We start from the raw sequence: 27414 nt of genomic DNA, 5'->3' as shown, positions 1-27414 counted from the left end.
GTCAGTTTACAGTGCTGTGTCAATTTCTGGTGTACAGCATAATGTTTCAGTCATACATGTACACAAATATATTCCTTTTCATATTCTTAATTATAGGTTACTATAGGGTATTGAATATAGTTCCCTGTGCTGTACAGTAGAAACTTATCTATTTTATATATAACAGTATCTGCAAATCTCAAACTCCCAATTTATCCCTTTCCACCCACTTCCCGCTCTGGTAACCGTAAGTTTGTTTTTTCTGTCTGTAAGTCTGTTTCTGTTTTGTAAATACATTCATTTGTGTCATATTTTTTAGATTCCACATGTAAATGATGTCATATGGTATTTTTCTTTCTCTTTCTGGCTTACTTCACTTAGTATGACGATCTCTGGATCCACCCATGTTGCTGCAAATGGCATTATTTTATTCTTCTTTATGGCTAAGTAGTATTCCAGTGTATATATACACCACATCTTTTTTATCCAGTCATCTGTCAGTGGACATTGATGTTGTTTTCATGTCTCATAGGATTTTATATAATCAAGAAAACACTGTTTGTTCTGTGTGTGTGTGTGTTTGTGTAGTTGTCAATGCACAAATTCACTTACTTATATTCCCTTACATGGAATTCACTCACCAGGTCTCACTAACATATGACACTCTAGATGCACACAAATACCTAGCTTTACACACCCACAAACACAAACACTAGTGCATTCACAGTTACACACAGCTGAGGGGCACACAGCAGATGTTTTGACAAAATCACTGCAGAACACACAAGCAAATATTAAACAAATACCCATAAATTGGGGCTCATTTACAAATATACCCAATAACACCCACACAATTGCACGCGTGTACACAAAGCTGTGCTCATACACACAAAATATATTCACACACACACCTCCTTGTCCACATACACAATCAGAATCGATATATCACACACACACGGAGATTTGCTCATACAGATATGCAGTTCCCAGGTAAATATGCACGCTTGCTCTCTCACAAGTGCATCCAGAAATGTGTTCTTACACAACCATACCCACTTCTGTGGTTTCCACACCCTGCCACACCACTTTAGGTTCATATCATTCACTCAGAAGCAGTCACCCACAAATACACTCACACGTAAATACACATATATGCACAAAACACCTTCCAAAATGGCTCACACCCATGTGCACACAACCACACTCATATATACCAGTGCACCTGGACAGAAGTACGACCCCACCTGCACACAGTTGGAGCTCTGCCCCAACAAATTCTGTTGATACCACCAACGCACACGCAGACATTGGCAAATATACCCAGTAACAGCCATTCAACCACACTCATGGATACAAGCAGTCACGCTCCTGCATACACACTCCCAGTTTCTCTCACTTACTCCTTCATCGACATTAATCATGCCCAGATACAAAACACAAGTACGTTTAGATGCTCACAAATACGCACACTCACAAATGCACTAACAAAACGCAGTTAGACACGCACCACTCCTATAACCTCAGGACGATGACACCTATACAATACAGCTCCCTGTACACACAACACACATCAAAAACAAGGGCACATACCACGCGGTCACGCTCTCACAGATACGCCCACGCAGACACCCTCAAATACACTCCTTCACCACCCAAACACGTCCAGAGACGCGCGCATTGATAAGAATACAGACACGCGTTCTTGTACGCTCATAAGACACAATCAGAAACAGGTGCACCCGCGTGCACGCTGCCTCCAGGCCGGGAATGACCGGCTCACACTCATATCGAAGGAGGCACACTCGGGCAGGCACACACTCCCGCAAGCGGAGGCTCCCTCATCCTCCCCGGTGCGCGCGCGCACACGCGCACACACGCACGCGCGCACACACATGCCTCCGCAGCCTTCCCCGCCACCACCGCAGTCTGGGCCCGCCCCACCCTGCGGCGAGGGGAGAGGCGAGGCGAGGGGACCGGGTCGGGGGCCAGGGCCGGGGGCGGGGCGCACCTGGGCTCCGCCCCGGGGCGGGACCGACGCTGCGTCGTGAGCGCGAGCGGCCGCACCTGGCTCGGCGGCGGCGGCGGCGTTGGTGGCGGCGGCGGCGGGCCCGGTCCGGGTGCGAGCGCGGCGCAGCCCAGCCCGAGAGAGCGCGGAGCCGGCGCCCGCAGCCCCGGCGCCGCCATGGTGGAGGCGGCGCCCCCCGGGCCCGGGCCGCTGCGGAGGACCTTCCTGGTGCCTGAGATCAAGTCCCTGGACCAGTACGATTTCTCGCGGGCCAAGGCGGCAGCTAGCCTGGCGTGGGTGCTGCGGACCGCGTTCGGGGGCGCAGGTACCGGGCCGAGGGTTGGGGGGGGCGGCAGGTGCGGGGGGCGGGGCGCCACGCCGGGGAGGCCGGGGCCGTGGGAACAATAGCGCCGGCCGCCGGGGGTCCCCGGGCCCAGGCCGCTGCGCGCCGGGCCTCTGGGCTTCCTGCTCCGCCCGGGCCCTGGACTTTGCCCGCCCGCCCGGCTGCGGGAGCGAGGTGGGGGTGGGGCCGCCGGCCCGGCCTCTCGCTGGGACCCGGGCGTACCGGCCCCCAGGTGAGCCACGCAGGGTCTGCGGGCCGGGTGGTGTCTCCCGGTGCGGGCCTTGCCTGGCACGCCCTCCCCCTCTTGACACACATCACGCGCCCGCGAGGACCCCCGCCCACGTCCAGGGCCCCTGACACACACCCCGCGTCCGCCCTGCCTGCGCTGCGGGCGGCGAGGGGAACTCCGGGAACCCCCCCCTCTTTGGCCTTCATGGCTCCGGCCAGCGGCTGGCAGCTGTGACTTACTGCCCCATTTTGCCTAGGAGGCGGGCGAGCCCAGGAGAAGGGAAATGGCTTATCCAAGATCGTGAGGGATGGGGGCCCAGGTGCGGGGCCTTCTCCCGGTTCCTCCCCCAGGCCCACACGTGTGAACTCGGGCCACCCCAGAGGCCAGGATGCGGGTGGGTCCCTAGGATGTTCCAGGCCCTGGGCAGGCTCAGTCATGGCCCCATGCCAGAGCTGGGAGCCAGGGCCTGGCCATGGGGAAGATGAGTTAATTAAGGTTTGGGCCTTCAGGGGGGACGCCCTACCTTCCCACTGGTCCTTCCCACTGCTCTTGGCACCAGCTGGGCACAGCCCATCCCCCTTTCCGTGGCCTTCCCAGATCAACCTGTTCTGGGTGTGGGTCTTGGTGACAGCTGTCCGTCTCCTGGTTCCGCCCTAGCCTGTCTCTCCCCATGTCTTTCCCTACACCCTCCCATTGCAGAGCTCACTCTGAGGCCCACTTACCCCCAAGGATCTGCTTGAGAAAGAGAGGGGATGAGTGGGGAGAAACCCAGATCTGCCCCAGTCCCTCACATCCCAGGTTATGAGGCCACAGAGGACTCCACTTTGGGAGTTTTGGGGTTTGAATCCAGGCTCCACCAGAATGTGGATGAATTATCTAAGCTTCTGTCTACACCTCTGTAAAATATGGCATTTGTTCATTTATTTATCCATTTCACAAATGTCCAGGAGGCATCCACTAAAGGCCAGGACAGTGCTGGGGTGATTGGGGTCCCAGTACCTTCCTCACAAGGTTTCTTGAGAGAAACTGACTACAGAATTCTTCCCACTGTGTCTGGAACACAGTACACGCTACGTGGATCTCGCTATGCTGCTGCTGTGATTGGTGTTTTTTTTTTTTTATTAATAATTACATTCATCCATCCTGGCCAGGGGACAGAACCGAAATTAATATTCCATTTTGCAGAAAGACAAGTGAGGTCCCCTGAGGAGGTGCCCTGACTCACCCACTTCTATTCTCACTGACCCAGCTCCCTGTGTTGTGTGACATCCTCTCTGAGGTTCAAGTTCAATCTGCCCCCCACCCATTTTTCTCTGCACAAAGGGGGATTGAGGAAGGTGGGACACCCTGAGAAGGAAGTGGGGAGCAGAGCGCTGCTTGGTTCATGAACTCTGGGACTCTTCACTGATGCCTGTTGAGTGTTGGGCCAGTGCCAGGCACTCAGCATAGAGAGGATGGGGATGGACTCCGGAGAGAGGGGGATGGGCTTGAAACCAGATCTTTGCACTTAGAGTGACAAAGTCTGTGATATAGAGGCGGTTAGCGCAGGGGCCCAGGGGAGGAAATCCCTGAAATCTTCCAGGGAGAAGAGGAGAAGGGAAGGCTCCTAAGAGGAGGGAGCATTTGAACTTTGAAGGGTGTGTAGGAGTTTGCCAGGGGGGAGAAGACCACGCACAGACCTGGGTGTGGACCAACAGGGAGTTCTCCGAGAAGATTGTGCAGGTCCTCATGGTGGCCGGGAGAGCAGGGAGTTGAGGGAGGCTGGGGAGACTCAGGAGGCCCTCTCAGGCTGTGGATGGGGATCCAAGGGCACTGGGGAGCCACAGAAGGTGTTTGAGGACTGACAAGATGAGATCAGATCGTGCAGTTGCCTGGGGGGAATAGTGGCTGGAGGGAGGGAGTCCTGGTGACCCCAGGGCACAGGTGTGAGGATGCTGGGCAGGAATGCAGCGGGGGAGGCGCTCTGCAGAATTCTAGCTCAGAGATAAGAAAGGGTACCATCTTTCAGTGAGTTTGGGAAGCACCACGTGCAGTCCCTCATGCCTCCAGGACATCTGTGTGATGCATAGGGAACTAGGGTCCCGTCTGGCACCAGCGCCACCATTTACTAGCTGTGTAATCTTGGCCAAGTTATCTTAGCTCTCTGGGCCTTGGTTTTCTCATCTGTACAATGGATAAGAATACATCACGTAAGGAGCCAATGACAAATGCGTGTGCGAGGTGTAGGGGTGTCACGAGAGCTGGCTGTGCTTTAGCCATGCTGCCCAGTACGGTAACCACGCGGGCTACATGGCTGGTCTGAACTTTGAGGAGCTGTAAATGTAGAATACACAGTGGCTTCTGAAGGCTTGGTACAAAAAAGAAAATGTAGAATAGCTTGTTAATAATGTTTTTATATTGGTTGCATGTTGAAATGATAATATCTTGGATACACACTGGGTTAAAGATATTGCTAAGTTAATGTTTGTACTTTTTTTTTTAATGGGGCTACTAGAAAATTTTAAACAGTCTGTGGCTCGCATTGTATTTCTATCAGACAGTACTGGCCGACAATAGCAGGTGCTCAGTATACGTTTTACAGTGGAGAGCGGTGGATGGCAACTGAGGATGAGTTGCCTCTTAGGGGACATTTGGCAGTGTCTGGAGACATTTTTGGTTGTCACTGCTTGGGAGGAGGGGGCTTAGCATCTAGTGAGGAGAGACCAGAGATTCTGCTAAACATCTTACAGCGCACAGGGCAGCACTCCCCCTCCACCCCACCCCACCAATTCCCTGTACCCCCAGCCCCACTGAACACAAAATTATCCAGCCCCGGTCGTCACTTGCGCCGAGGCAGAGACATCCTCGTACAAGTCAGTATTTGATAAACATTAGCTATCGGTAGCTCTAACTCAAGTTGTTGCCTCCAAGGCCCTGACAAGTCCTGCAGGAAAGAGACTTGTTTAATTTTGCTGATGGGAGCAGGAAATGACCAGGGGCTGGAGAGAGAGGGAGGGAGGAGTGTTTGGCTTCAGGGGATGCCAGAAGTTGAAACCAGCTGACTGACTGGATGCTGGAGTGGGGAGAGTGAAGGATGGCGATCTCTCCCAGGCAATGGGGACAGAGAGAGAAAGAGCAGGTCTGGGGCAAGATGCTCAGGATTATGGGTGATGCACAAAGGGCAGTGGGACACACTGCCTGGGCTGCAGCAGGTGGCAGCGCTCAGATGGCCATGGAAGCCATCACAGTGGCAGGGGGCCTGTCTACTGACAAGGCTGCTGGGACAGTGCTGTCAGGAGCCTGGCATTGAAGAGGCATATGGGGTGGAGGCCCAGCTTGAGTGGTGGGAGAGAGAAAACGATGGGATGCTGGGAGACGCCAGGGGGAGGAAGGCTTCCAGAAGAAGGAGGTGCTCGGCTGGGAGCCCAGGGGAGATAGTGGGCATTGGAAGGCCCCAGCTGGCCTTGGGGAAGCTGGAGCTAGGAGGTCAGGGGCAGATCAGGGAGGTTGGGGTGGGGGTAGGGTGGCAGGACAGGGAACCTGCAGAACTCTTCTTTCTGAGCTGAGAGGGGCAGCAAGACCAACTATACTCAGGGGATGGGAATTCTGTGGAAACGTCACGTGTGATATTAGGGGGTGGGGAAAGAGTGGGAGGGGGCAGGCAGGGGCTGAAGGCAAGGATGCCTGGGTCATTGTAGGTGAGGGCATGGGCCTCTGAGGAGCATTGCTGTGAAGACAGACACCTGAGAAAGGCTTGGCACGTCATGTTCAAATATTTTTAAGCAACACACTCAGACCCCAGTATACAAAGCAGCAACACATGAAGGCAGACTCACCCACACTGGCCTCAGTCACCTCCTCCTCTGCGTCCCGGATCTTCCTTCTGCCCAGATCAGCTTGTTCTGATCTTTCTCCTCCCCACCCTTGGGTCCTACTTGGTTGGGGCTCTGCCCCCGCCGCCCCCTCCTTCCCTCCACATGGGGCCTCCTCAGGCCTCTTCCTGCCCTGTCGCTCTGTTTCAGGTGAGGGAGGAGGCAGGGTTTTCGTGGTTGCCTCTAAGCCCAGCCCCTCCTGTACCCCCGTCTTTCCCCTCACATGGGCGGAGCCCTGGTGCTTCTCTCCCCCCACCCCTGCTCCCTTCAGGCACCAGGTTCAGATCCCCCCCAAGATGTCTGCAATCTGTCCACCTCCCCCATTCCATGCCCTGATAGCCAGCTCCCCACTGCACAGTTCATCCCACCCCAGCGTCCAGGCTGAGAGAGGGTATAGTCTGCTTAAGGCCTGGGTTTGAATCCCAGTCCCAGCGTTGAGCTGTTTGGCCTTAAGCAGGTTACTTTCCTTCTTAGTGCCTAGGTTTCCTCATCTGTAAAGCCAAGGTACCGCTTGTGCCCAGGCTGCTTCTTCCTAGGGCCGTTGTATGGCAAACCGGCTCCCCGTGAGTGGTGTGGGGCACCCTAGGGGACGGATTGAGCGGTATTGTCTTTGTTACAGTCCTGAGGTGAGGGGAGAGGGGTGGGGACAAGGGCCCGCCCATCTGGCCTCCGTGCCCCGTCCCCTCCGGGTCCGGGAGCCCGCCATCTCCCCGCAGCGTCGTGCTCTCCCAGCTGCTCGCCTTAGTGTGCAGAGCCCCCCCCCCCCGAACACCGGCACCCCTCCCTCAGGTAGACTCCCCTACTAGCCCGTCCTGCTCCCCTCCCCTTAACTGAGGCCTGTGAGATGGTGTGTGTGGAGGAGGGTTGTGCCGGTGGCCCTGACCCTCCGTTACCCGCAGAGCATGTGCCCTCGGAGCTGTGGGAGCCCTTCTACACCGACCAGTACGCGCAGGAGCACGTGAAGCCCCCGGTGACGCGGCTGCTGCTCTCGGCCGAGCTGTACTGCCGGGCCTGGCGCCAGGCGCTGCCGCAGCTCGAAACACCCCCCAGCCCCTCTGCGCTGCTGGCCCTGCTGGCTCGGAGGGGCACGGTGCCCGCGCTGCCCGAGCGCCCTGTGCAGGAGGCCGACCTGAGGCACCAGCCTATCCTCATGGTAGGCCCCGCCCCTGCCCACTCAGCCCCGCCCACCAGGTCTGGCCCCTCCCTCCAAGCCTGGTTCTGCCCCGAAGGTGGTACTTCGGACCCCAGGTCTTGCCTACATGGTCCATCAGGTCGCAAGGCCTAGTTTGTGACTTCAAAGCCTGGCCATTCCACTGCGAGCCCCTCCTAGCTCCGGGTTCTTGGGAGGCGGAGGGGAGCCTCCAGCCCCATCTCCGGTCTCACCCTTCAGCCCTTGCCCCCACAGGGAGCCCACCTAGCTGTCATTGATGCCCTCATGGTTGCCTTCGCCTTCGAGTGGACAAAGACACTGCCTGGTCCCTTGGCCCTGGCCAGCTTGGAGCACAAGCTCCTTTTCTGGGTGGACACGGTAGGTAGGGTTGGGCGAGACAGGCCAGCAGAGGGGGGAGGCCAGGATCGCCCAGACATTGAAGCACTGACCTCTGCCTGCTCCGCAGACCATCCGGCGGCTGCAGGAGAAGACAGAGCAGGAAGCTGCCCAGAGAGCATCCCCCGCGGCCCCTGCAGATGGGGTGGCCCCAGCCCAGCCCTCGGTGAGGCTGGGGCAATGGATGGGCAGAAAGAAGGACAGACCCTCGAGGGCTGGGTGACAGGGTGGGGCTGCACCTCGAGGCCATTCCTGCACTGGGGGCTGGAGGTGACTCTGTCTCTCTCTCTCTGTGCCCTTTCCCCTCTGCCCGCTCCCGCCACTCTCCCTCTGTCTCTGTGGCATCAGTGCCCCACACGCTGGTACTGGAAGCTGGTTCCTGTAAGTGGGGCCATCTCTCTGCCCCGTCTGCCTGCCCTGCTGGTCGCTCTGTCTGTCTGTGTGTCTGTTTCTGCCTGCCTGTCCTGCGCCCTCTCCTACCTCCCCTCAGATGTGAGCAAAGGAAGTGGGACCCCAGCCCTGAGGGGCAGAGAGAAACCCTCTGGGGACCACAGGAAAAGGGGAATGTGCTGCTAACCAAGAGGACAGACTTCTCTGCGGTTACCTGACAGGGATGACCCTCCCCTCCCGTGAATCAGGAAGGCAGAACACCCTCAGCTTGTCCACCTCAGCTGAGGTGAGGAGACCTCTGCTGCTTCTGAAGGGAGGTCCCCAGCCCACCAGACACATGGATCTTGAGCCCACCAGGCAGGGCACATGGAGAAGATCCTGCTAGCCAAAAGGAAGACCTTCAAACCCAAAAGAGGGTAGAACCTTCCAGAGACTCCAGCTTCCCTAAAAACAGCTCCCAGCTCCCAGATTTGGGGGGAGGGGATGTCCATCCCTGATGTGCAGTGATGGGGGTGCCCACTGCAGGTGGGGTGAGACTTTGGGCTGAAGTCCCTGCCTTTGCTCACTTCAGAGTCTCCTCCCCCAACCGTGGGGGCCTGGGATGGGGGTTCTTCTCCTTTGCCTACCTGCTTCCTCTGCATCCCCTTCCCCAGCTGGGGCCTGGGTCTTTTGGGGGGAGAGGAATCCCTGCATGAGAGGCTGCTCTGTGGGGTCCCTCCGGGCTGGGAGGAGCTGGGGTCCCCAAAGCCGGCCAGAGCCCAGTCGGAGCTGGATGGCCAGGGCTCAGGATGGGGTCAGGGCTCTCTCCCCCTGGAGGTGCGCTTGGGGGCCCAGCAAGTCAGCACCCCTCCTGCCCTGCTGACGGCTGCTCCTCTCCCCCCCCAGCACGCAATTGCCTTCTGTTTGAAGGAGTCGGGGAGCAAACCCCCCATGGTAACGTATCCCCTGCCCCAGGGTCCCAGGAGTCCCTGCCCTCAGCCCCTGCTGCTGGCCTGGCTGCTCGCAGACACCTCCTCTGCCTCTTGCTGCTGCCCTTCCCCTGCTCCAGGCTGGCCCCCCACTCTGGCTCTGGGACCCCCTGGCTTCACGCCCCCTCATGGCGGAAACCCCAGGCCTCCCCATCCAGCCTGCATGACTGCTGACCTGGAGGCCAGCCTGACCCCTGACCTGACCCAACTCCCACCCACAGATCCGATATCGCAAGGACCGGGCCGTGGCCCGACGTGCCCCCTGCTTTCCGACCGTGACCAGCCTCCAGGACCTGGCAAGTGGGGCTGCGCTGGCCGCCACAATCCACTGCTACTGTCCCCAGCTCTTACGACTCGAGGGTGAGTGAATGGGCCTGAGCCAGCCCCTGTCCTAGGCGTTGGCCTCTGTCCCTGGAGTAGTGCAGTGATTATGAGTACAGTTCCCAGAATTGGCAGACCTGGGTTTGAACCTCTCTTCCTCTAATTAGCTGTGTGACCTTGCACAAGTGTCTAAACCTCTCTGTGCTTCATACAATTCATTCCTGCAGCAAGTATCGATAGCGTGAGAACTGTGTGCCAGATCCTGTTTTAGGCAGCAGAGGTCCAGCCAGAACAATACAGACATGCTCCTGACCTCAGGCTACTCACGGCCTAGCTGGGCAAGAAAGACAATAAATTCATCTAGAGGAGAGTTCTGGATGTTGGGTGGGCAAGAAAAGCTTATGGAGTTGAGTTCTTTGGAGATTAGCGCTCCAGGCGGTGGGACGAACAGACGCAGAGGCTTGAGGAACGCCCTCTCACAGTGGCCACCTTGTGAAAGGGGCCCAGCACGAGGCCCTGCTCTTAAGCAGTCCTCCACAGGTGCTGGCTGCTGGGCCCTCGCTTCCCCGGGGCCCCGTCCTCCTTCCCTTAGAGTCGGGGACCCAGGCATCCTGTCCCTACAGAGGTGTGCCTCAAGGACCCCATGTCTGTGGCGGACAGCCTGTACAACCTGCAGCTGGTGCAGGATTTCTGTGCCTCCCGCCTTCCTCGGGGCTGCCCGCTGTCTCTTGAGGACCTGCTCTATGTCCCACCGCCCCTCAAGGTAAGGCCATCTTGGGGCCCCGTGGGTAAAGGTGGGGGTCCAGGGCTGTGGGGGTCCTGTTGGCTGACCCTGCCTTCCGCCTCCAGATCAACCTGATGGTGCTGCTAGCAGAGATGTTCATGTGCTTTGAGGTGCTGAAACCCGACTTTGTGCAGGTCAAAGATCTGCCTGATGGTCATGGTGAGGCCTGGCCCCAGGTTCCGGGCTAGGGGGCTGGGAGGGGAGGCCAAGCCCTGCCTGACCCTCCCCTCTGTGCTGCAGCCGCCTCCCCGAGGGCCACAGAGGCCTCTCCCCCTCAGAACACCAGCGGCAGCAGGTATGGTTCCCTGATTGGTTTCAGGCTGCGTGGCTGGGACGGGCTCCTCCTCCCGCTGGGACGAGGGCAGAGGGATGCTCTGGTCTCTACTCCCGGGAGAAGAGGGGTGGGAGCCTTTGACTGATGCTCATCTCTTGGCAGTTCTCCTGTCTTCAACTTCCGCCACCCACTTCTGTCACCCGGCGGCCCCCAGTCCCCACTCCGTGGATCCACAGGTGAGGGCAGGGAGATGGCTTCTCACTGGAGACCCCCACCCAAAGACTGCCCCAGCTGACCTCTTGCTGTCTCTCATGAGTCCTCCATTGGGTCCCGCTGGCACCTGAATGACTCCTTGGTGATACTCATTGACCCCCACAGTGACCTCCCCAGTGGCTCAACAGAACCCCCTAGTGACACCAAATGGCCCCCAGCTATCCATTCACATAATGACCCATCAGTGACTTACCCAGTGACACCCCATGGCTGACCCCACCCAGGGTCCCCAGTGACCCCATAGTGGCCACTGCCTGACTACTCCCCACCCACCCCTAGGCTCACTGAAGTCCTCCCCGTCCATGTCCCACATGGAGGCCCTCGGGAAGGCCTGGAACCGTCAGCTAAGGTGAGCACCTCGCAGGGGCCCGGGTGTTGGAGCAGGTGGGGTTAGGGTGGGATTCAGCTTGTCCCAGGGGCTGACCCCTCCCTCCGGCCGCCCAGCCGTCCCCTTTCCCAGGCTGTGTCGTTCAGCACCCCCTTTGGCCTGGACAGCGACGTGGATGTTGTCATGGGAGACCCTGTCCTGCTCCGCTCGGTCAGCTCAGACAGCCTGGGCCCCCCACGCTCCGTGCCAGCCCGGACCCCTGCCCAGCCATCCCCGGAGACTGGTGACCTGCCCACCATTGAGGAGGCCCTGCAGATCATCCACAGTGCCGAGCCCCGGCTGCTCCCGGATGGGGCTGCTGACGGCAGCTTCTACCTCCACTCCCCTGAGGGGTCCTCCAAACTGCCGCTGGCTTCCCCCTACCCACCCGAGGGATCCTCAAAACCACTGCCTGATGGGCCCACCAAAGCATCTGCTTACTTGCCCTACCCTGAGGGCCCCTCAAAGCCATCTCCCTGCCTGGCGGGGGAGGTATCAAAACCTCCAGCCCTGTCTGAGGGCTCCCCGAAAGCAGCGGCTTCGTCCCCCGCAGCCAGCAACTCTGAAGTGAAGATGACCAGCTTTGCTGAACGCAAGAAGCAGCTAGTGAAGGCCGAGGCTGAGGCAGGGTCTCCGGCAGCCACTCCAGTGGCACCAGAGGCCCTGAGCTCGGAGATGAGTGAGCTTGGAGCCCGACTGGAGGAGAAACGCCGGGCCATAGAGGCTCAGAAGCGACGGATTGAGGCCATCTTTGCCAAGCACCGCCAGCGACTGGGCAAAAACGCTTTCCTGCAGGTGCAGCCACGGGAGGCCGGCGGGGAGGCGGAGGCTGAGCCAGGCCTGGCTCCTGGTGGGGAGCGGCCGGCGGGTGAGGGCCAGGGTGAGCCGTCCCCACGGCCGAAGGCAGTGACCTTCTCGCCTGAACTGGGCCCGGTGCCCCCCGAAGGGCTGGGGGACTATAACCGGGCAGTCAGCAAGCTGAGTGCAGCGCTGAGCTCACTGCAACGGGACATGCAGAGGCTCACGGACCAGCAGCAGCGGCTCCTGGCCCCACCCGAGGCCTCAGGGCCTGCTCCGCCTCCCGCTGCGTGGGTCATCCCCGGTCCCACATCGGGTCCCAAAGCCGCGTCCCCCAGCCCCGCCCGGCGCACCCCAGCCACCCGGCGCAGCCCCGGGCCTGGCCCCAGCCCAACACCCCGTAGCCCGAAACATGCACGGCCAGCGGAATTGCGGCTGGCGCCCCTGACGAGGGTGCTCACGCCTCCCCACGATGTGGACAGCCTCCCCCACTTGCGCAAGTTCTCGCCGAGCCAGGTGCCTGTGCAGACACGCTCCTCTATCCTCCTGGCTGAGGGGCCGCCTCCCGAGGAGCCCGCAGCCCGGCCTGGCCTCATCGAGATCCCGCTGGGCAGCCTGGAAGAGCCCACAGCTGAGGACGAGGGGGACGGGAGCCCCCCTGGTGCTGAGGATTCCTTAGAAGAAGAAGCATCTTCAGAGGGAGAGCCCAGAGCTGGGCTGGGATTCTTCTACAAGGTGAGAGTCACCTGAGCAGGTGGGGGAGGGGTCAGGTGGGTAGATGGGTGGATGGTCAGGGAGGGGGAGGTGTGTGGACAGCTGGTCACCTGGATAGGACTTTTCCAATGGATGGACAAATGGAGCTGGTGGAGGAGCCACAGGTGGACAGGTAATTAGCCGGGTGGGAGTGGGCAGACAGATAAGGTGTGTGTGGCCAGATGGACACATAGATGGGGTGGGTGGATAGAGGGAGAATGGGTGGGTAGACAGATGGACAGGGGTGGACAGATAGATGGGAGAGTGACAGCCAGGTGGACAGGAGTGAGCAGATGGACAAACGGGGCTAGGGTCCTCCAGGGTATCCCCTCCCTCCTGCTCTCTCCTTCACCGTCCTCCCCTGACCCACCCCACCAGCATGGCCCCACCAGTCCCCCTTCCTGACTCTCCCATGTTCCATCACTCTTCTCCCTCCTCTGGGCACTCCTAGCTTGGCCACCACCCCACCACCTCTTACCTGGACACCTGCAATCCTGTCCTTGATTGGTCTCCACCGCCCACCCCTCACCACACCAATCCCTGGCCATTTCCAACTGAACAGTTAGCAAGATTTTTTTTAAAAAAATGCAAATTGGGGTGGGGAGATGGTATAGCTCAGTGGTAGAGTGCATGCTTAGCAAGCACGAAGTCCTGGTTTTGATCCCCAGTACTGTTAAAATATAAATGCAAAATTCCCTCCTCCGCCAAACTTTTTAATGTAAATTAGACCTTGTCCTTCCCCTACTTAAAACACTTCTGTACCTCCTCTTGGCTCTTAGAATAAAAGTCCTTCCCGTGGCCTTAGGCTCAGCTCACCTCTGACCTCATCCTATGCTGTCATCCCAGCCACACTGGCTTCCCTGCTGTTCTACACCGCCAGGCTTGTTCGGGCCTCAGGGCCTTTGCACTTGCTGTTCCCCTGCCCAGAATGCTCTCCTCACCACTCACCCCAACCCTGTTCAGTTCTTCTCTTCATTCTCCAAGTTTGCTTCCTCCAGGAAGCCTCCCTTGGTGTCCCTAGGCTAGGATAGGTCTCTGCCCATGGTGTAAGCTGATCACAGCTTTTGCTAGTGTTCACCACTGTTGGTGTGATATGTGATCATCTTCTCCACTGGGTTAAGTGTTTTGTGTGCCCAGAACCCAGCATGGGGCTATGCACAAAGCAAGTGCTAACCAAATGCCTTCAGATCGATTACAAAAACTAAAGGATAGGTGAGTGGCTGGCAGGCTGGGTCAACAGAAGATCAGACTCCAGCTGAACCAGTGGAGGGACAGCTGGACTTGGTGCCTGCCCCCAGGATGAAGACAAGCCCGAAGACGAGATGGCCCAGAAACGGGCTAGCCTGCTGGAGCGGCAGCAGCGGCGGGCGGAGGAGGCACGGCGGCGGAAGCAGTGGCAGGAGGCCGAGAGGGAGCAGCGGAGGGAGGAGGCGGCGAGGTGAGGCCAGGCCCAGTCTGGGGACCCCTGCCAACAGCGACCCTGTGACCTATCTGACTGCTTCAATCCTCTTGCTCTGCAGACTGGCCCAGGAGGAGGCGGCCCCCAGCCCCCCAGCCCCTGCAGCTCCGACGGCCCCTGCAGCAACCCCAGCCCCTGCTGCCCGCACCTCGGCAGAGGAGGAGGTGGGCCCCCGGCGGGGGGAGTTCACGCGGCTCGAGTACGAACGCCGGGCCCAGCTGAAGCTGATGGATGACCTCGACAAGGTGCTGCGGCCCCGGGCTGCAGGGAGTGGGGGGCCAGGCCGGGGTGGACGGAGAGCCCCCCGGCCACGCTCCGGTTGCTGTGATGACTCGGCCCTGGCTCGAAGCCCAGCCCGAGGCCTGCTGGGTGAGGCCCCCATGGTTACGTGGGGAGGTAGGGGGTACATCTGCAGGGGTGCAGGGTCGGGGCCAGTATGTGGGCTCATGGGGGTCAAGACTTCCAAAAGGATGTGCGGGCTGCAGCGAGGTGAGGCTCACCGGGCAAACCCCTCCCGCACAGGTGTGGGGGGAGGCCAGCCCCCAGTGGGGCTGGGGCTGCCCAGGGTGAGGGGCCTGAGCAGGGCTGGCCCCACATTCCCTCCACCACCTGCCAGGCAAGGCCTGCGGGCATCTGTAGAGGTTAGGGGGCTTTGGGTGGGGCCTGACCAGACACCCTCCACTTCTAGGCTCTCGGCTCAGCAAAGTCTACTCCCAGTCCACCCTGTCACTGTCCACTGTGGCCAATGAGGCCAATAACCTCGGTGTGAAGAGGCCCACATCTCGGTGAGTTTGGCCTGGTGGGCAGGCACCTGCGTTCCAGGTGGCCTGTGTGTGTGTGTGTGAGATGGAGGGGCACAGACCTAGGAGTGTGACATGGCATGAGTGTATTTTGCCACCAAAGGGATGAAAGGACGCATACCTGACAGGATCCGAGAACAGCCCTCTCTGCCTGAGTGTCCAGCGTGCCTGGGGCCGGGAGAGGGCACTGCGTGGACTTGGGGACACATATGTACAACATACGTGTACATGCCCCACTGTGCCGTGTTCTGGGCTTGCCCTTCCCCAGTCCCACGGCATATGGGCCAGGAGGCTTCGTCCACCATTGACTGCACCCCTGTCCCACCTCTTCCCCCTGCAGGGCTCCATCTCCATCCGGCCTCATGTCCCCAAGCCGCCTGCCTGGTAGCCGTGACCGTGAGTGGGAGAACGGCAGCAATGCCTCCTCCCCCGCCTCGGTGCCCGAGTACACAGGTAGGTGGGGCTTTGGGGGACGAGCACCGGCCTGCCTGCAACACCCCACCCGCCACTATCATCCCAGCTGACCGCCCCGCCCCCTAGGGCCACGGCTGTATAAGGAGCCCAGCGCGAAGTCCAACAAGTTCATCATCCACAACGCCCTGTCGCACTGCTGCCTGGCGGGCAAGGTGAACGAGCCGCAGAAGAACCGCATCCTTGAGGTGGGCCAGCGCCCGGGGCGAGGGGGCCGGTGGGTAGGTCGGGGGCCCCGGGGGCTCGCTAACCGCTCCCACCGCCCACCAGGAGATTGAGAAGAGCAAGGCCAACCACTTCCTGATCCTCTTCCGAGACTCGAGCTGCCAATTCCGGGCCCTCTACACGCTGTCAGGGGAGACGGAGGAGCTGTCGCGGCTGGCGGGCTATGGCCCCCGCACAGTCACGCCCGCCATGGTCGAGGGCATCTACAAGTACAACTCGGACCGCAAGCGCTTCACCCAGATCCCCGCCAAGACCATGTCCATGAGCGTGGACGCCTTCACCATCCAGGGACACCTCTGGCAGAGCAAGAAGCCCACCACTCCTAAGAAGGGCGGCAGCACCCCCAAATAGTCCCGTCCTGGGTGGTCCGCAGGCCGGGCCCCGCGTGCTCCGGCCGCCGCCCTTCTGGAGGACAGCCTAGAGGACAGTCTGTCGGTATTCCTGGGTCCTGTCTGTCCCCGGCCTTGTCTGGGTGGGGCTGGAGTCCCCACCCCCTAACTTCCGTCCCATCCTGCTGTGGGGGCTGAGCTGGGAGGTTCAGGGACTCAGGGCTCAGCTCAGTCCTCTGTCTGTCCTCCCCACCTTCTTGAATAAAGTAATTTAAAGAGAGCTCGACCACTGGCATCTCCCTGAGGCATCCAGCAATATCTCTGCCTAAGAGGGTTTTCCTACTAGCTGGCTCGCTCTTGTCTCCTGTCAGCTCTTGAGCCTGCTCCAGCCTCTCCTCTGCCCCCTCAATGGCCTGGACACGGCTCCAGCCAAGGTCCAGCACTTTCCTGCCAGGGCCCCGCGGCTGCTTCCCAGAAGCCTCTTAACTGACCTCCTGGGCACGTGAGGCCTCTGCCCAGCCCTCCCCGCCCCCACTGGCTTCATTTTCCTCCTCGGTGGCTGTTACTATTGGCCTCCCCTGGCATTTGGTCCTCAGCCAACTGCTAAACTTGATCTCTCCTCCAGCCACCTGCCTACGTTTCTAGGCTGGGTGACCGCCTCTGGGCCAGGGATTACTGTGCTTCTCTCCTGAGCAACATGGCTCAGGGTCCGGTTGCCTCCCTGGCTGGACGTCTCACGTAGGAACTATGCCACAAGCTTGGGCCAGGCCCAGCTCCTGTCTCCCTGCAGCCTGGGAGCCGAACCAGCCTCCCAAACACCCAATCCTGCACGCTCCACTTCCTGGTGGCCTCTGTCTCACTCGTCTCCGTCCCCGTGACCACCCCCCAGTCAGGCCAACGGCCTGGGCCTCCCAACATCCCCAGTCACCTCCTGCCACAAGCCGGTCCCCACAGCATCCTGCCTGGCCTGTCAGGGCACAAATCTGATTAAGTCCTTGAATGCTGAAAATCCCTTAATAGTTTAGAGCCTGCTAATGGCTTCCCAGAGCTTAGGACTAAGGACCACACCCTGGCCGTGGCCCACAGCTGAGATCTGGCTCCTGGCCGCGGTCCAGAGAAATGCCTTGCTAAGATTGTGGAGCGGGTCGGGGCCTGCCTGCCTCCGATGCCCTCAGATCAGTCTCTTCCAGAGGGGAGGGGGGTGCCCTCGCCCAAGGAGAAAGGGTTTGTGGTGGGGAAGCCCAGTATCTCTACCTGCTGACAGGGAGGGAGGTGGAGCCCCCGCCAGGCTCGGGGCCTCAAACGGCAGAGAGGCTGGCCTCTGAGTCCAGCACTGGCTCTGCGGGGCGAGGGTGGGGCGAGCGCTCTGGCCTGGAGCCCAGCTGCCCCACCTCCCACACCAGCCAATGGGGGGGGTGCAGGGCGCCACTGAGCAGGCGATCCCTGCGGGCACCTGGGCAGCAGGAAGGAGGCTCAGACTTAAACGTACAAACACAAGCTTCATTGGGGGTTGGGGGGCTGGTGGGAATCAGTCTTCCTTCAGGCTCCCGAACACGGCAGCTGGTACACTCTGCTGCTCCAGCCGCACCTCTAGGGTAGAGGACAAGGAGGACACGGTCACGCTCCCGCCCCTGCCTCCACCCAGCACCCTGCCTGGTCACCACCCTGACTGGCTGCCTGGCCTCCTACCGTTGGGCTCCAGGTCCATCTCGTCCTCGTCCTCGTCCTCACCCAGCTCGATCTCCTCTGGGTTGGCCTGCTGCGCCAGCTCGGCCAGCTCCTCCCGGGAGGCGTCGCTCCTGGGGCAGGGGGGCAGGTGGGGGAGGGAGCCACACTGCTCAGCCGGGCCCAGCACCCCCATAGCCTCCCTGCACCTCCCCTGCTGCCCTCCACCCACCCAGGAAGAAGAGCAGGCTGGCGCCCTGCTAGGCCTCAGGCCCCCACCCTCACCTCACAAACAGGATCTTGCTCTGGGCCCGCGAGGGCTGGTCACGCTCAGCCTCGGCTGCCAGCTGTTCGGCCCGCTGCTCCAGCAGTTTCATGTCATCCATGCCACTCTGCCCGGGGGCGAGGTCAGACACTGGGGAAAGCATGGGGGTCAGACACACAGCTGGGCTGTCCTCAGCCACGCTCAGGCCACTGCCTATGCGCCTGCCTCACTCCGGGTGCTGCTGGGTGTCCCCAGTCTGTGCCCGAGGCACCCAGACCCAGGAGGCCACTGCTGGGCCGCAGCAACTCACCGGTGCCCGTAGCGCTGCCCGACACCTTGAGCATCTGGGAGGCCATGAAGTTGACCTGCGTGTTGTATGTGGCCTGCACGCTGCGGCGGATGCGCAGCATCTCCCTGATGGTGTCCTCGTTGCCGTGCCGGACCTCGAAGTCCTTCCACGTCTGCCAGAACGCCCCTGTCGTCTGCCGAGGGGTGGTGGGAAAACAGGCGTGAGCCAGCCGGCTCAGCGGCACCTCCCACACCGCTGGCCCAGCCCGGTCCTACCCGGGGGTCGCAGATCTGCGAGCAGAAGCTGTAGATGGCCCGGGCACGGTCGATCTCCCCAAGCTTGCACTCCATGTCGGCAAACCGCAGGCACATCTCCCGGGCATGCTCATCCGACAGCACCTGGGCAATCAGGGTTGGGCACGATGTGAGGCAGGAGGGGCCACCCCTTTGGGGGAGCTCAGGTGGTTCCCAGAACACTGGGCTGGTCTCCAGGCTGACGGGCTCCCCCAGCCGCTGTGCACAGGGCGTGCTCAGATCGCCTGCCAGCAGGACCCCTTCTCTCCCCGAGGGTCCCCCAGCACCCCCCCACCCCTTGTAGGGGGCACCTCAATGGCCTTCTGATAGATGCTGCGGGTGTGGGTGACTCCGTAGATCTCGGCCGCCCGCTTGATGTAGATGTTGAACATGTCGTACTGCTGGGCGGGCTCCACGGCCCTGGTGGCACGCTCGTACACGGCCATGGCATGCCGGGCCAGGCCCCACTCCTCCTCCAGCTGCGCGTACAGCAGGTACAGTGCTGCCACGGAACAAGACGCAGGCGGGGGCTTGCGGGAGGTCACGGCTGGGCCCGCCCCGCCCCCCCCCAACGCCCTCTGCCGAGCCAGCCTGGCCCTCCTCACTCTTTGCGTATTTGGGAGGGCAGCCGTCCAGTGCCTGTTCAAAGAGGTCCCGTGCCCGCTCCAGCTTTCGGCCCCCATAGCGGGCAATGAATTTGGTCAGGTAGGTGCTCCAGATGTCAGACACATTAGGCCACTTGAACAGTGAAATGCCACGCTCGTACGCCTGCCGGGAGGGGGGAGTTGTGTGCGAGTCCACAGGGGGAGACCCTCCAGCAGCCTGTCTGCACGGAGACTGCCCATCTCCTCCAGGCTCAGTAAGCAGCCCCTTGCCTGTCCACTCCTCCCGTCGGGCTCCTCCCTGCAGTCACGGTCATACAGTCCTGGTACAGCCACGAAGGTCTGTTCGCTCCCTGCCAGCCCCCCTCAGCAGCAAGGACCCCAAAGACAGAGCTGGACTAGGGCTCACAAGTAGGTGACGTTACGACTGAAGTGGGGGGATCCTCAGATCTGCAGACACTGGAGCCCAGTGCCCTGGGAGAGGTTCACCCACTCAGGCAAAGGGGCAGCACGCACGTGTGTACGACCACCTGCACCATGTAGATGCCAGTCCCCAAATGCATACAACCGAAACCTCGGGCAGCGGTGCAGGCGTCGCCACGTGGACACATACACCACACATAAAACACACCACGTGCCTGCATCCCATCACCTGAGCAGCAGGGCAGGGACAGCCCCCACACATCTACATGGCACCCCACCCCCACCCCACAGACACAGGGGAGACTGTGCCTGCGACAGGCTGACCTGCGTTCTCTCAAGTTAGTGTTGAAGCCCTGACCCCAGGACCTCAGAATGAGGCTGTATTGGAAATGAGGTCTTTAAAGAGATAACTAGATTAAAATGAGATCATCAGGGTAAACCCTGTCCCAATACAACTTAATCCCTGTAAAAGAAGGTCTGGGCACACAGAGAAACACTAGACATGTGCAGAGATGACCACGAGAGGGAAGGCGGCCTTCATAAGCCAAGGAGAGAGATCTCAGGAGAGACCAACCCTGCTGACACTGGGAGCTCGGGCTCCTGCCTCCAGGACCGGGAAAGTCCACCTCTGTTGTTCAAGCTACCCAGTCGGCGGTACTTCGCCACAGCAGTCCGAGCAAACTAACCCAGTGCCCAAGGTGTCGGGTAGGGGACAGTGCCTCCCGGGACCCCCTCACCTTGAAGCTCTCCTCAAAGTACTTGTGTTCCTCCAGGAACATGGCGTAGTTGATGACGATCTGGGGCGTGGCGATGCGCAGGTCCAGGATGCGGTCGTACACGGCCTTGGTGGACTGCCGGGAGGGGGCGGGTCACAGCATGTCCTGGGGCTGAGTCAGGGGCCCCACCCCGGGCGGGGGTCCCCTCCTGGCCCATGGCTCACCTGGAAGGTGCCGAGGCTCTCCTCCAGGTCGGCCAGCATCGACCACACTTTCAGAGACTTGTACACGCGGTTCTGCACGGGCTCTGAGCCGTCGAAGTACTCGGCGCGGCGGGCAGGCAGCGCCGTTGCCTTCTGCAGGGACGGCAGGGGGAAGTGTTCTGGGGCGTCCAGGCCCCAGCTGCACACCCCGAGGGGGACCCCGCGCCACCCTGGGCCTGTGCTCACCCGCAGCAGCCGCAGGGCCTGGTCGTAGTTCTCGTGCCGGAGCTCCAGTTCGCCACACTCGCACCACACGCTGGCTAGGTCGTCCACCTGCTTGAAGCTCACCTTGGTGGCTTTCTCCAGGATGATGCGGGCCTGCCGGGGCGGCAGAGGCCAGGCTGAGACCCTGCCCCCCGGCAAGTGCTCTGCGGAGGAGGCACCCGCATTCACGCACGGGCAACATGCACACCCAGCACTCACGTCGTCCAGCTGCCCGTTGTCCTCATAAAACTTGGCAAACGCGACCCACAGCGTGTGGGGCTTGCCTGTGGCCTTGAAGGGGTCCACCGTCTGCACGGCCTCCGTGTACGTGTTGATGATCTGCACAGGAGGGGCCGGGTCAGGCGGGACTGGGGCCCTAGCTGGGGAGGGGGATGCGGCTCAGGGGTGGGCCGTCACGCACCTCCCGGGGGCGGCCCTGGTGCAAGGCCACGCGCTTGTGCCACTCGTGCACGTGATGTGGGTTCTGACGCAGCAGGACGCTGTTGAGGAGCAGGGGCCGCCGGCTGATGAGCTGCTCGAAGCGGGCCAGGCGCAGCTCCAGGTCCACGTCATCTGGGACCCCCAGGGAGGGCCGGGAACAGACGGGAGGGTCTCAGCATGCAGCCTCCTCCGTCTCTCTGCTCTCTCTTCCTGCCCCCAGGTCCCCCACTGTCCATCCCGGCACTCCCTCCCCTCAGGCACCAACCTGAGTTGCCCCAGGGCTATCCTGACCCAACACTTGCCCCCGGCCTCGGCTACTCTGGAAACCCCTCCAGCAACCCTCATTCCCCTCAGCCCTCCTTCCTTGTCAAGCTCTGGCCTCGGCCACTGCTTCCTACCGGGGTCCAGCCCAAGCCTGAGATGTGTCCCCAGTCATGTCAACTCGCCAGGACCCCACCCGCACCGTCCATTCAGGCTCCCTCCCTGATGGCCTCTAACTGACCCGGAGACCCAGGTCTCCCCTGGCCAGCCACTCTGGCCTCCCCCGACCCCTACGGCCCACCCTCCTGCTCACCCTCCTCCTCCCGCCCCAGCTCCGAGGCAGTCTCCATCTTCGCTGCGATCATGCTCTCCTCAAACTGGGCATAGCTGTCAAACACCTGGGTGAAGTCCCGCACGGTCATGACCGTCCGGATGGCTTCCTCATACACATCCCGAGCCTGAGGGGACAGGGAGGGCTGTCAGGAAAAAGCCGGTAGGGGAGAGGCACGTGTCCGTACCACATGGACACAGGGCATCCAGCAGCACTGTCCTTGGCAACAGACCCAAAGTGGAAGCCCTGCAGGGCCTTTCCCTGGGGCCTGCCCAGCTTCAGCAGCATATGGCCCCAGCAGGAGCCCTACCCGCCCCTTCCCTGCTGGAGTGATCTGGGGGCCTCAGCTCATCAGTAAACTGAGAGCGACAGCCCCTTCTGCAGTCACCGTGGGACTCGAGTGAGATGCAGAAAGGGCCTGCCACCCACTGACCTGCCACCGTGCGGGGACCCTAACCTCCGGTTGCCATGGAGGGCTAAATTATGACTACTTTCACTACTTTTTTAATTGAAGTATACTTGATTCACAATGTGGTGTTAGTTTCTGGTGTCCAGCGTAGTAACTCAGTCATACATATGTATATCCTTCACATTCTTCTTCATTATAGGTTATTACGAGACATTGAATGTAGTTCCCTGTGCTAAACAGTAGGACCTTATTGTTAATCTATTTTATATACAGTACTTTGTATCTGCTAATTCCTGATTTATCCCTTCTCCACCACTTTTCCCTTTGGTAACCATAAGTTTGCTTTCCATGTCTGTAAATCTGTTTATGTTTTATAAGTAAGTTCATTTGTATCATTTCTCTAAAGATTCCACATATAAGTGATATCACAAGGTTTTGTCTTTTCTGTCTGACTTAGTATGATAATCTCTAGGTCCATCCATGTTGCTACAAATGGTATTATTTCCTTTTTTACAGCTGAGTAGTATTCCATTGTATATACACACAATTTCTTTATCCAGTCATCTGTTGATTCAGGTTGCTTCCATATCTTGGCTATTGTAAACAGGGCTGCTATGAGCACTGGGGTACATGTATCTTTTCGAATTAAGAGTTTCTCTGGATATATGCCCAGAAGTGGGATTGCTGGATCATATGGTAAGTCTATTTTTAATTTTTTAAGGAACCTCTGCACTGCTTTGCATAGTGGCTGCACCAAATGACATTCCCACTGGCAGTGTAGGAGGGCTGCCTTGTCCCCCAACCCTCTCTAGCACTTGACATTTTATGGACTTTTTACTGATGGCCACTCTGACCTGTGTGAGGTGATACCTCATTGTAGTTTTGATTTGCATTTCCTGATATTAGTGACACTGGAGGGCTCAATTACTGCCACGAAGTATCCCTCATCCCTGATGGACCCCCTTCTCCAGCTAACATTCTCCCATCACTGCTTCCCCCACCCCAACCCAAGGGGACAGGCCATATGAGAGGACATGCACTGGCAGGGATGAGGAGTGTCCCCAACAAGAGGGGCCATCACTCCACCCCTGTCCCAACTGGCCCTGCCCCTCGGCCCCCACTTGACAGCTGGTTCCAGCGGGCCCCTAGCCAGTCTCTTACTGCCGGCCTTGGCCTGTGCATTCTGCTTAAAATGCTGGCCTGAAGAGTCTTTGTAAACTGCACACCTGGTCATTGCCTCTGTCCTGCTCACGGCTGGCTGGTGGCTCCCCATGATGGGACACAGCTGGCCCCCTCCTAGGCCTGCAGGGCTCCCCCTTACTCAGTCCTTCACCACCCTCTCTGGGCCCCAAATACAGCTCCTCCCTCTCAGTCTGCTTCAGCCCTGACAGCCTCCGCTTCCCTGCCCCTCCCACCCCCCCACCTGGCAGCAACCTTCCAGAGACTTCTGGAATCCGTCCCCCTCAGCTCCCAAGCTTGCTCACCACTGCCCGATGATGAGAACAAGCCAACACAGACACTGACAGTAACATCAGCACCTCAGGAGTGACCCTCACACCAGACACCCACTCAGTGCCTGAGTCCTGGGAGGTAAGGGAGCGACCGACACCAACCTTTTGCCAATGAGGACGCTCAAGCTAAAGTGGGTCTGAGGCCACAGCCAGGGAGACCCAGGTCCAGATGACCTAAGGTGGGTGTGCTTGCTGGCAGGGCCGTCTCCCCTCCGCCTCCAGGAAGGCAACTCTGAGCAGCACATGTCCAGCATATGAGCAGAAAGGAGGGAGGCCCCGCCCCAGCCCCAGAACCCCGGGGGCCCGAGTACCTTCTCAAAGTGACCGCTGCGGATATAGTAGTCGGCCAGCGAGCACCAGAGCTTGCCCAGCTGGTCGGTGAAGCGGGTGAGGCCCCCGCGGATGATGGCGTCCACGCTGAGTGACTGCACCTTGTCTGGGTTCCGGGAGATGAGGTCGCAGAGCTCGTGCCACAGCTGCAGGGGGCAGGGAGGAGCGTCAGCCACAGCTCGAGGGGGTGAGCCCTCCCGCCCGGACGTCACCCCAAGGCCCACCTGGTAGTTGGACTTGCCGGCCTTGGACACGAAGCGCTCATCATTGACCACGGTGGCCAGGCGCTGTGCTGCCTCGTCCAGCCGGTCACTCGACTTGAGGTATTCAATGTACTCCTCAGCGCTCTCGGGGCTCAGCTGGGCACCGACCCACCCGACAGCCATCAGCGGGGCCATGGGGACATACCACCGTGTCCCCTCCCACTCCTGGCCTCCTATTAGCCAATCACCACTTCCTGGGTGAGAGCTAGCCCTGCAGACCCAGCCTTAGCCATACTTGTCCAGCCTGGGCCCCAATGCTCCAGCCCCAGCACCAACTGGTCTGGCTTATACACCCGTGGTCCAGCCGGCACATGACAGGCCTTGATTTCATCACAAGTGTCCTACCCAAACAGCACTGTGCAAAGGATTTCACAATGCATAACAAACATCGTAAATTAGGGAAAACTGCACAGCACCCTCACATTGTCTGGATCGCAACTCTCAGCCCCACCTGTCATGCTTTCCCTTAGTCTACATCTCCTCTTCCTTGCCCTCCCATGTTGCAGTTTTACTCTGGTTTACGCAGTCAGATCGTGCACAGCTTTTTGCCAAGACGGCCATGGAGCAGGTGTTAGCAAACTATCTGGAGAATAAACAAGTAACTCACAAACAAAAGCCTGTCTGTCTCAGAGAGCCTTCTTCCCATATCCTGTCCGTTAGGGGACATCCCTCATGGGGCTAGTGTCCCAACGAGCCAGTTTTTGGAAAGTCTTGACCTGGGAGCTGGCCCAAGTTCCTGAGCCTCACCTCATCCTTTCGGGGCCTTACCTTGAGGAAGCGTCGGTAGCCCCGCACAGCAGTCTCCGGCAGAGGGTGTGAGCGCAGGAAGCGCAGGTAAAGGGGCCAAATACGAGAGTGCTGTGTGATGGGCAATGCCCGGAGCGCACGGTCAAAAGTGCGGCGGGTGTGCGTGACGCGTCCCTGGTCCATCAGGAATTGGCAATAATCTAGCCACAGCCGTGGCATCTGGAGGTGTGGGGAGAGGCAGGGTTGGAGCTGCTGGCACCACAGCTGGGCCACAAAGACACCAGATGTCCACTGCAGTGGTCCCCTGCAGTGGGACCCAGAACCCCTGCCCCACTAGAACTAAGTCCAGCTCAACCTTGCGTGAGCAGAGGCAACAGGACTCCAACCCCCTGCTCTGTCTGCCTCCCCACTCATCCCCTGGCCCAGCCACACCTCGCCCACACCTTGTGCATGAATACAAATGCCCTCTCGTGGCAGTTGTTGACATCTTCATAGGCGGGGTCAGTCACACAGCGATGCTTCACCTGTGCCCGGCGTGCCTTCAGGTATCGGTACCAGAGTTTATAGCTGGGGGACAGGCGGACAATGAGTGGTCAGCTTTATGGACCCCAGAACCCTGCCCCATGAGGCAAGTGCTGGGAGAAGGGGCCTGGGGAGGGGTGACGAGTCTCTGTGATGGGGGGACGGGTTTGGGACATCAGGGAAAATGTGAACTCATCACAGGACGTATATTCGGTGATGTAACACATAGCAATCATCTGGGTCCTGCTTCTACTAGCTGGTTCTGGTATGACTGGGCAAAGCGGGGTGGGGCTGAAGCGGGCAGGGCAGCTGTCGCCATTCCTACCTGCAGGGCAGCAGCTTTAGCGCCCGTTCATACAGCTGGTTGAGCCTGGGCTTCGGGGCACCCTGTTTGAACTCGATGTAGCGGAGCCAGCATTTGACGGAGAACTGGTTCCTCATGATTTCCTCCTCATAGGGAAGATCCTCTTCCTCCTGCCAGGGCCGGGGTGTGGGGAAAAGACAGACCTACCCTCAGAGCCTGAGCCCGGCACCATTCAGCTCCAAACTCCAGACTTCTACCTGTGTCCCAGATACCATTCCCCACAGTTGGAGCCTGGTCACCAGACGCCCAGATACCAGGACTCTGGTCTAGACTTTTACCCCTCAGAATTCTACTGCCTACAATCTGACCCAGATCATCAGACTCCTCAGTCACAGGGTCCTAAGCCGACATGGGACTGTCACCCAAACATCACTATTCTGGCCCTCAGAATCAAGCTACCACCTCTCTGACCTAGACCACCACTTTTTAGACACTAACACCCTGGTCCGACGCCACGCCTCTGCCCTAGACACAAAGCCTTACCTCCTCACAACGTGCCTCTTCCCAGACACCAGACCTCTGGGACTTCTGGCTCCCACTAGCCAGAGTGTAGCTCAACTCTGCCTCATGACTCAGAAGCTAGACCCTTATCTCAGAAGGAAAGGTGTGAACAAGAGGCTCAGCCTTTAACTCTAGACGCCAAGAATCCAGTAAAGATGTCAGATCTTTACACCAAACACCAACTCTTTGACTTTTCAGGATTCCACTGGCCATCGCCTGATCAGCTCCACATCACCAGATCTTTACTTCTGACTCCAGGGTTCCCCTCGCCCGGATACGAAGCCTTTATCCCGGAAACTATAACGCTCAGGACCAGACCGAGACCGTTACCTAACACACCAAGACTTTACCACTGAAACCAGAGCCCTACACTGGTCACCAGGCCTTTACTTCAAACACCAGGCCTCTCAAGATTTAGATACGCGTGTCTCCTTTCCCTCCTACTCCCTTCGCGTTCCCATCTCCGCCTCAGGCCCAGGACGCCAAGCCCTTAACGTCGACAGCAGCTCTTTACTCAGGCCACCTAAGCTCCGACACCAGACCTTTGCTCTTGACCAGCTTAGTTCGCGTCTCTGGCCCGTAAGGGTCCCGCTGCTCTCATGCCAACGCAGCTTTGGCCTAGATCCCCCGGGAGACCAGGCTCCATCCCCTCAAGGCACCCAGGCCCCGACGCCCAACGCGGACCACCCTCAACGCCGCCGCGGACTCACGAAGACAAGGTCCGGCCGCTCGGGCCTTGACTGTCGCGCCATCACCACCATCTTCCTGGCTCTCCAGGTACGGGCAGGAGTCGCGTGATAATGACGTCTAGGCTGAAGGCCCGCCTTCTCAAGCTAGACTCATTTCCTA

The 27414-nt window shown here is 59.6% G+C and overlaps 2 protein-coding genes across 4 annotated transcripts; one reads left to right on the top strand and one right to left on the bottom strand.

Annotated features, from left to right (window-relative positions):
• Positions 1 to 2012: 2012 nt before the first annotated feature.
• CAMSAP3 (calmodulin regulated spectrin associated protein family member 3) lies at positions 2013 to 16445 on the top strand. 3 transcript variants are annotated; one of them, XM_072947816.1, is made up of 18 exons: positions 2013 to 2309; positions 7307 to 7560; positions 7813 to 7935; positions 8024 to 8119; positions 9229 to 9276; positions 9533 to 9671; positions 10256 to 10395; positions 10482 to 10575; positions 10657 to 10711; positions 10853 to 10926; positions 11243 to 11312; positions 11459 to 12863; positions 14180 to 14319; positions 14402 to 14709; positions 15029 to 15125; positions 15481 to 15593; positions 15681 to 15799; positions 15882 to 16445. In XM_072947816.1, exons 1-18 carry the CDS (start codon positions 2162 to 2164, stop codon positions 16185 to 16187), a joined length of 3729 nt encoding a protein of 1242 aa, XP_072803917.1. In that variant the 5' UTR covers positions 2013 to 2161; the 3' UTR covers positions 16188 to 16445. The 3 variants fall into 3 exon arrangements, with proteins under 3 accessions (XP_072803917.1, XP_072803914.1, XP_072803916.1); XM_072947813.1 differs by having other exon boundaries at positions 11408 to 12863; XM_072947815.1 differs by lacking the exon at positions 9229 to 9276 and having other exon boundaries at positions 11408 to 12863.
• Positions 16446 to 17644: 1199 nt separating this feature from the next.
• Positions 17645 to 27385, bottom strand: XAB2 (XPA binding protein 2). Its single transcript, XM_006206336.4, has 19 exons — positions 27276 to 27385; positions 26026 to 26174; positions 25622 to 25745; positions 25200 to 25397; positions 24393 to 24527; positions 24150 to 24314; positions 21901 to 22045; positions 21307 to 21458; positions 21105 to 21224; positions 20868 to 20999; positions 20643 to 20774; positions 20440 to 20553; positions 19283 to 19445; positions 18989 to 19179; positions 18660 to 18782; positions 18406 to 18577; positions 18116 to 18245; positions 17855 to 17964; positions 17645 to 17755 (listed from the first exon to the last, which is right to left on the bottom strand). The coding sequence occupies exons 1-19, from the start codon at positions 27324 to 27326 to the stop codon at positions 17694 to 17696; spliced, it is 2568 nt and encodes an 855-aa protein (XP_006206398.1). The 5' UTR covers positions 27327 to 27385; the 3' UTR covers positions 17645 to 17693.
• Between the last annotated feature and the right edge of the window lie 29 nt (positions 27386 to 27414).

Source organism: Vicugna pacos, chromosome 22 (assembly GCF_048564905.1).
Source record: "Vicugna pacos chromosome 22, VicPac4, whole genome shotgun sequence".
Classification (NCBI taxonomy): Eukaryota; Metazoa; Chordata; class Mammalia; order Artiodactyla; family Camelidae; genus Vicugna; species Vicugna pacos.
Note: the sequence above shows the minus strand (reverse complement) of the source record. Positions and strands in the feature narration are given on the sequence as shown.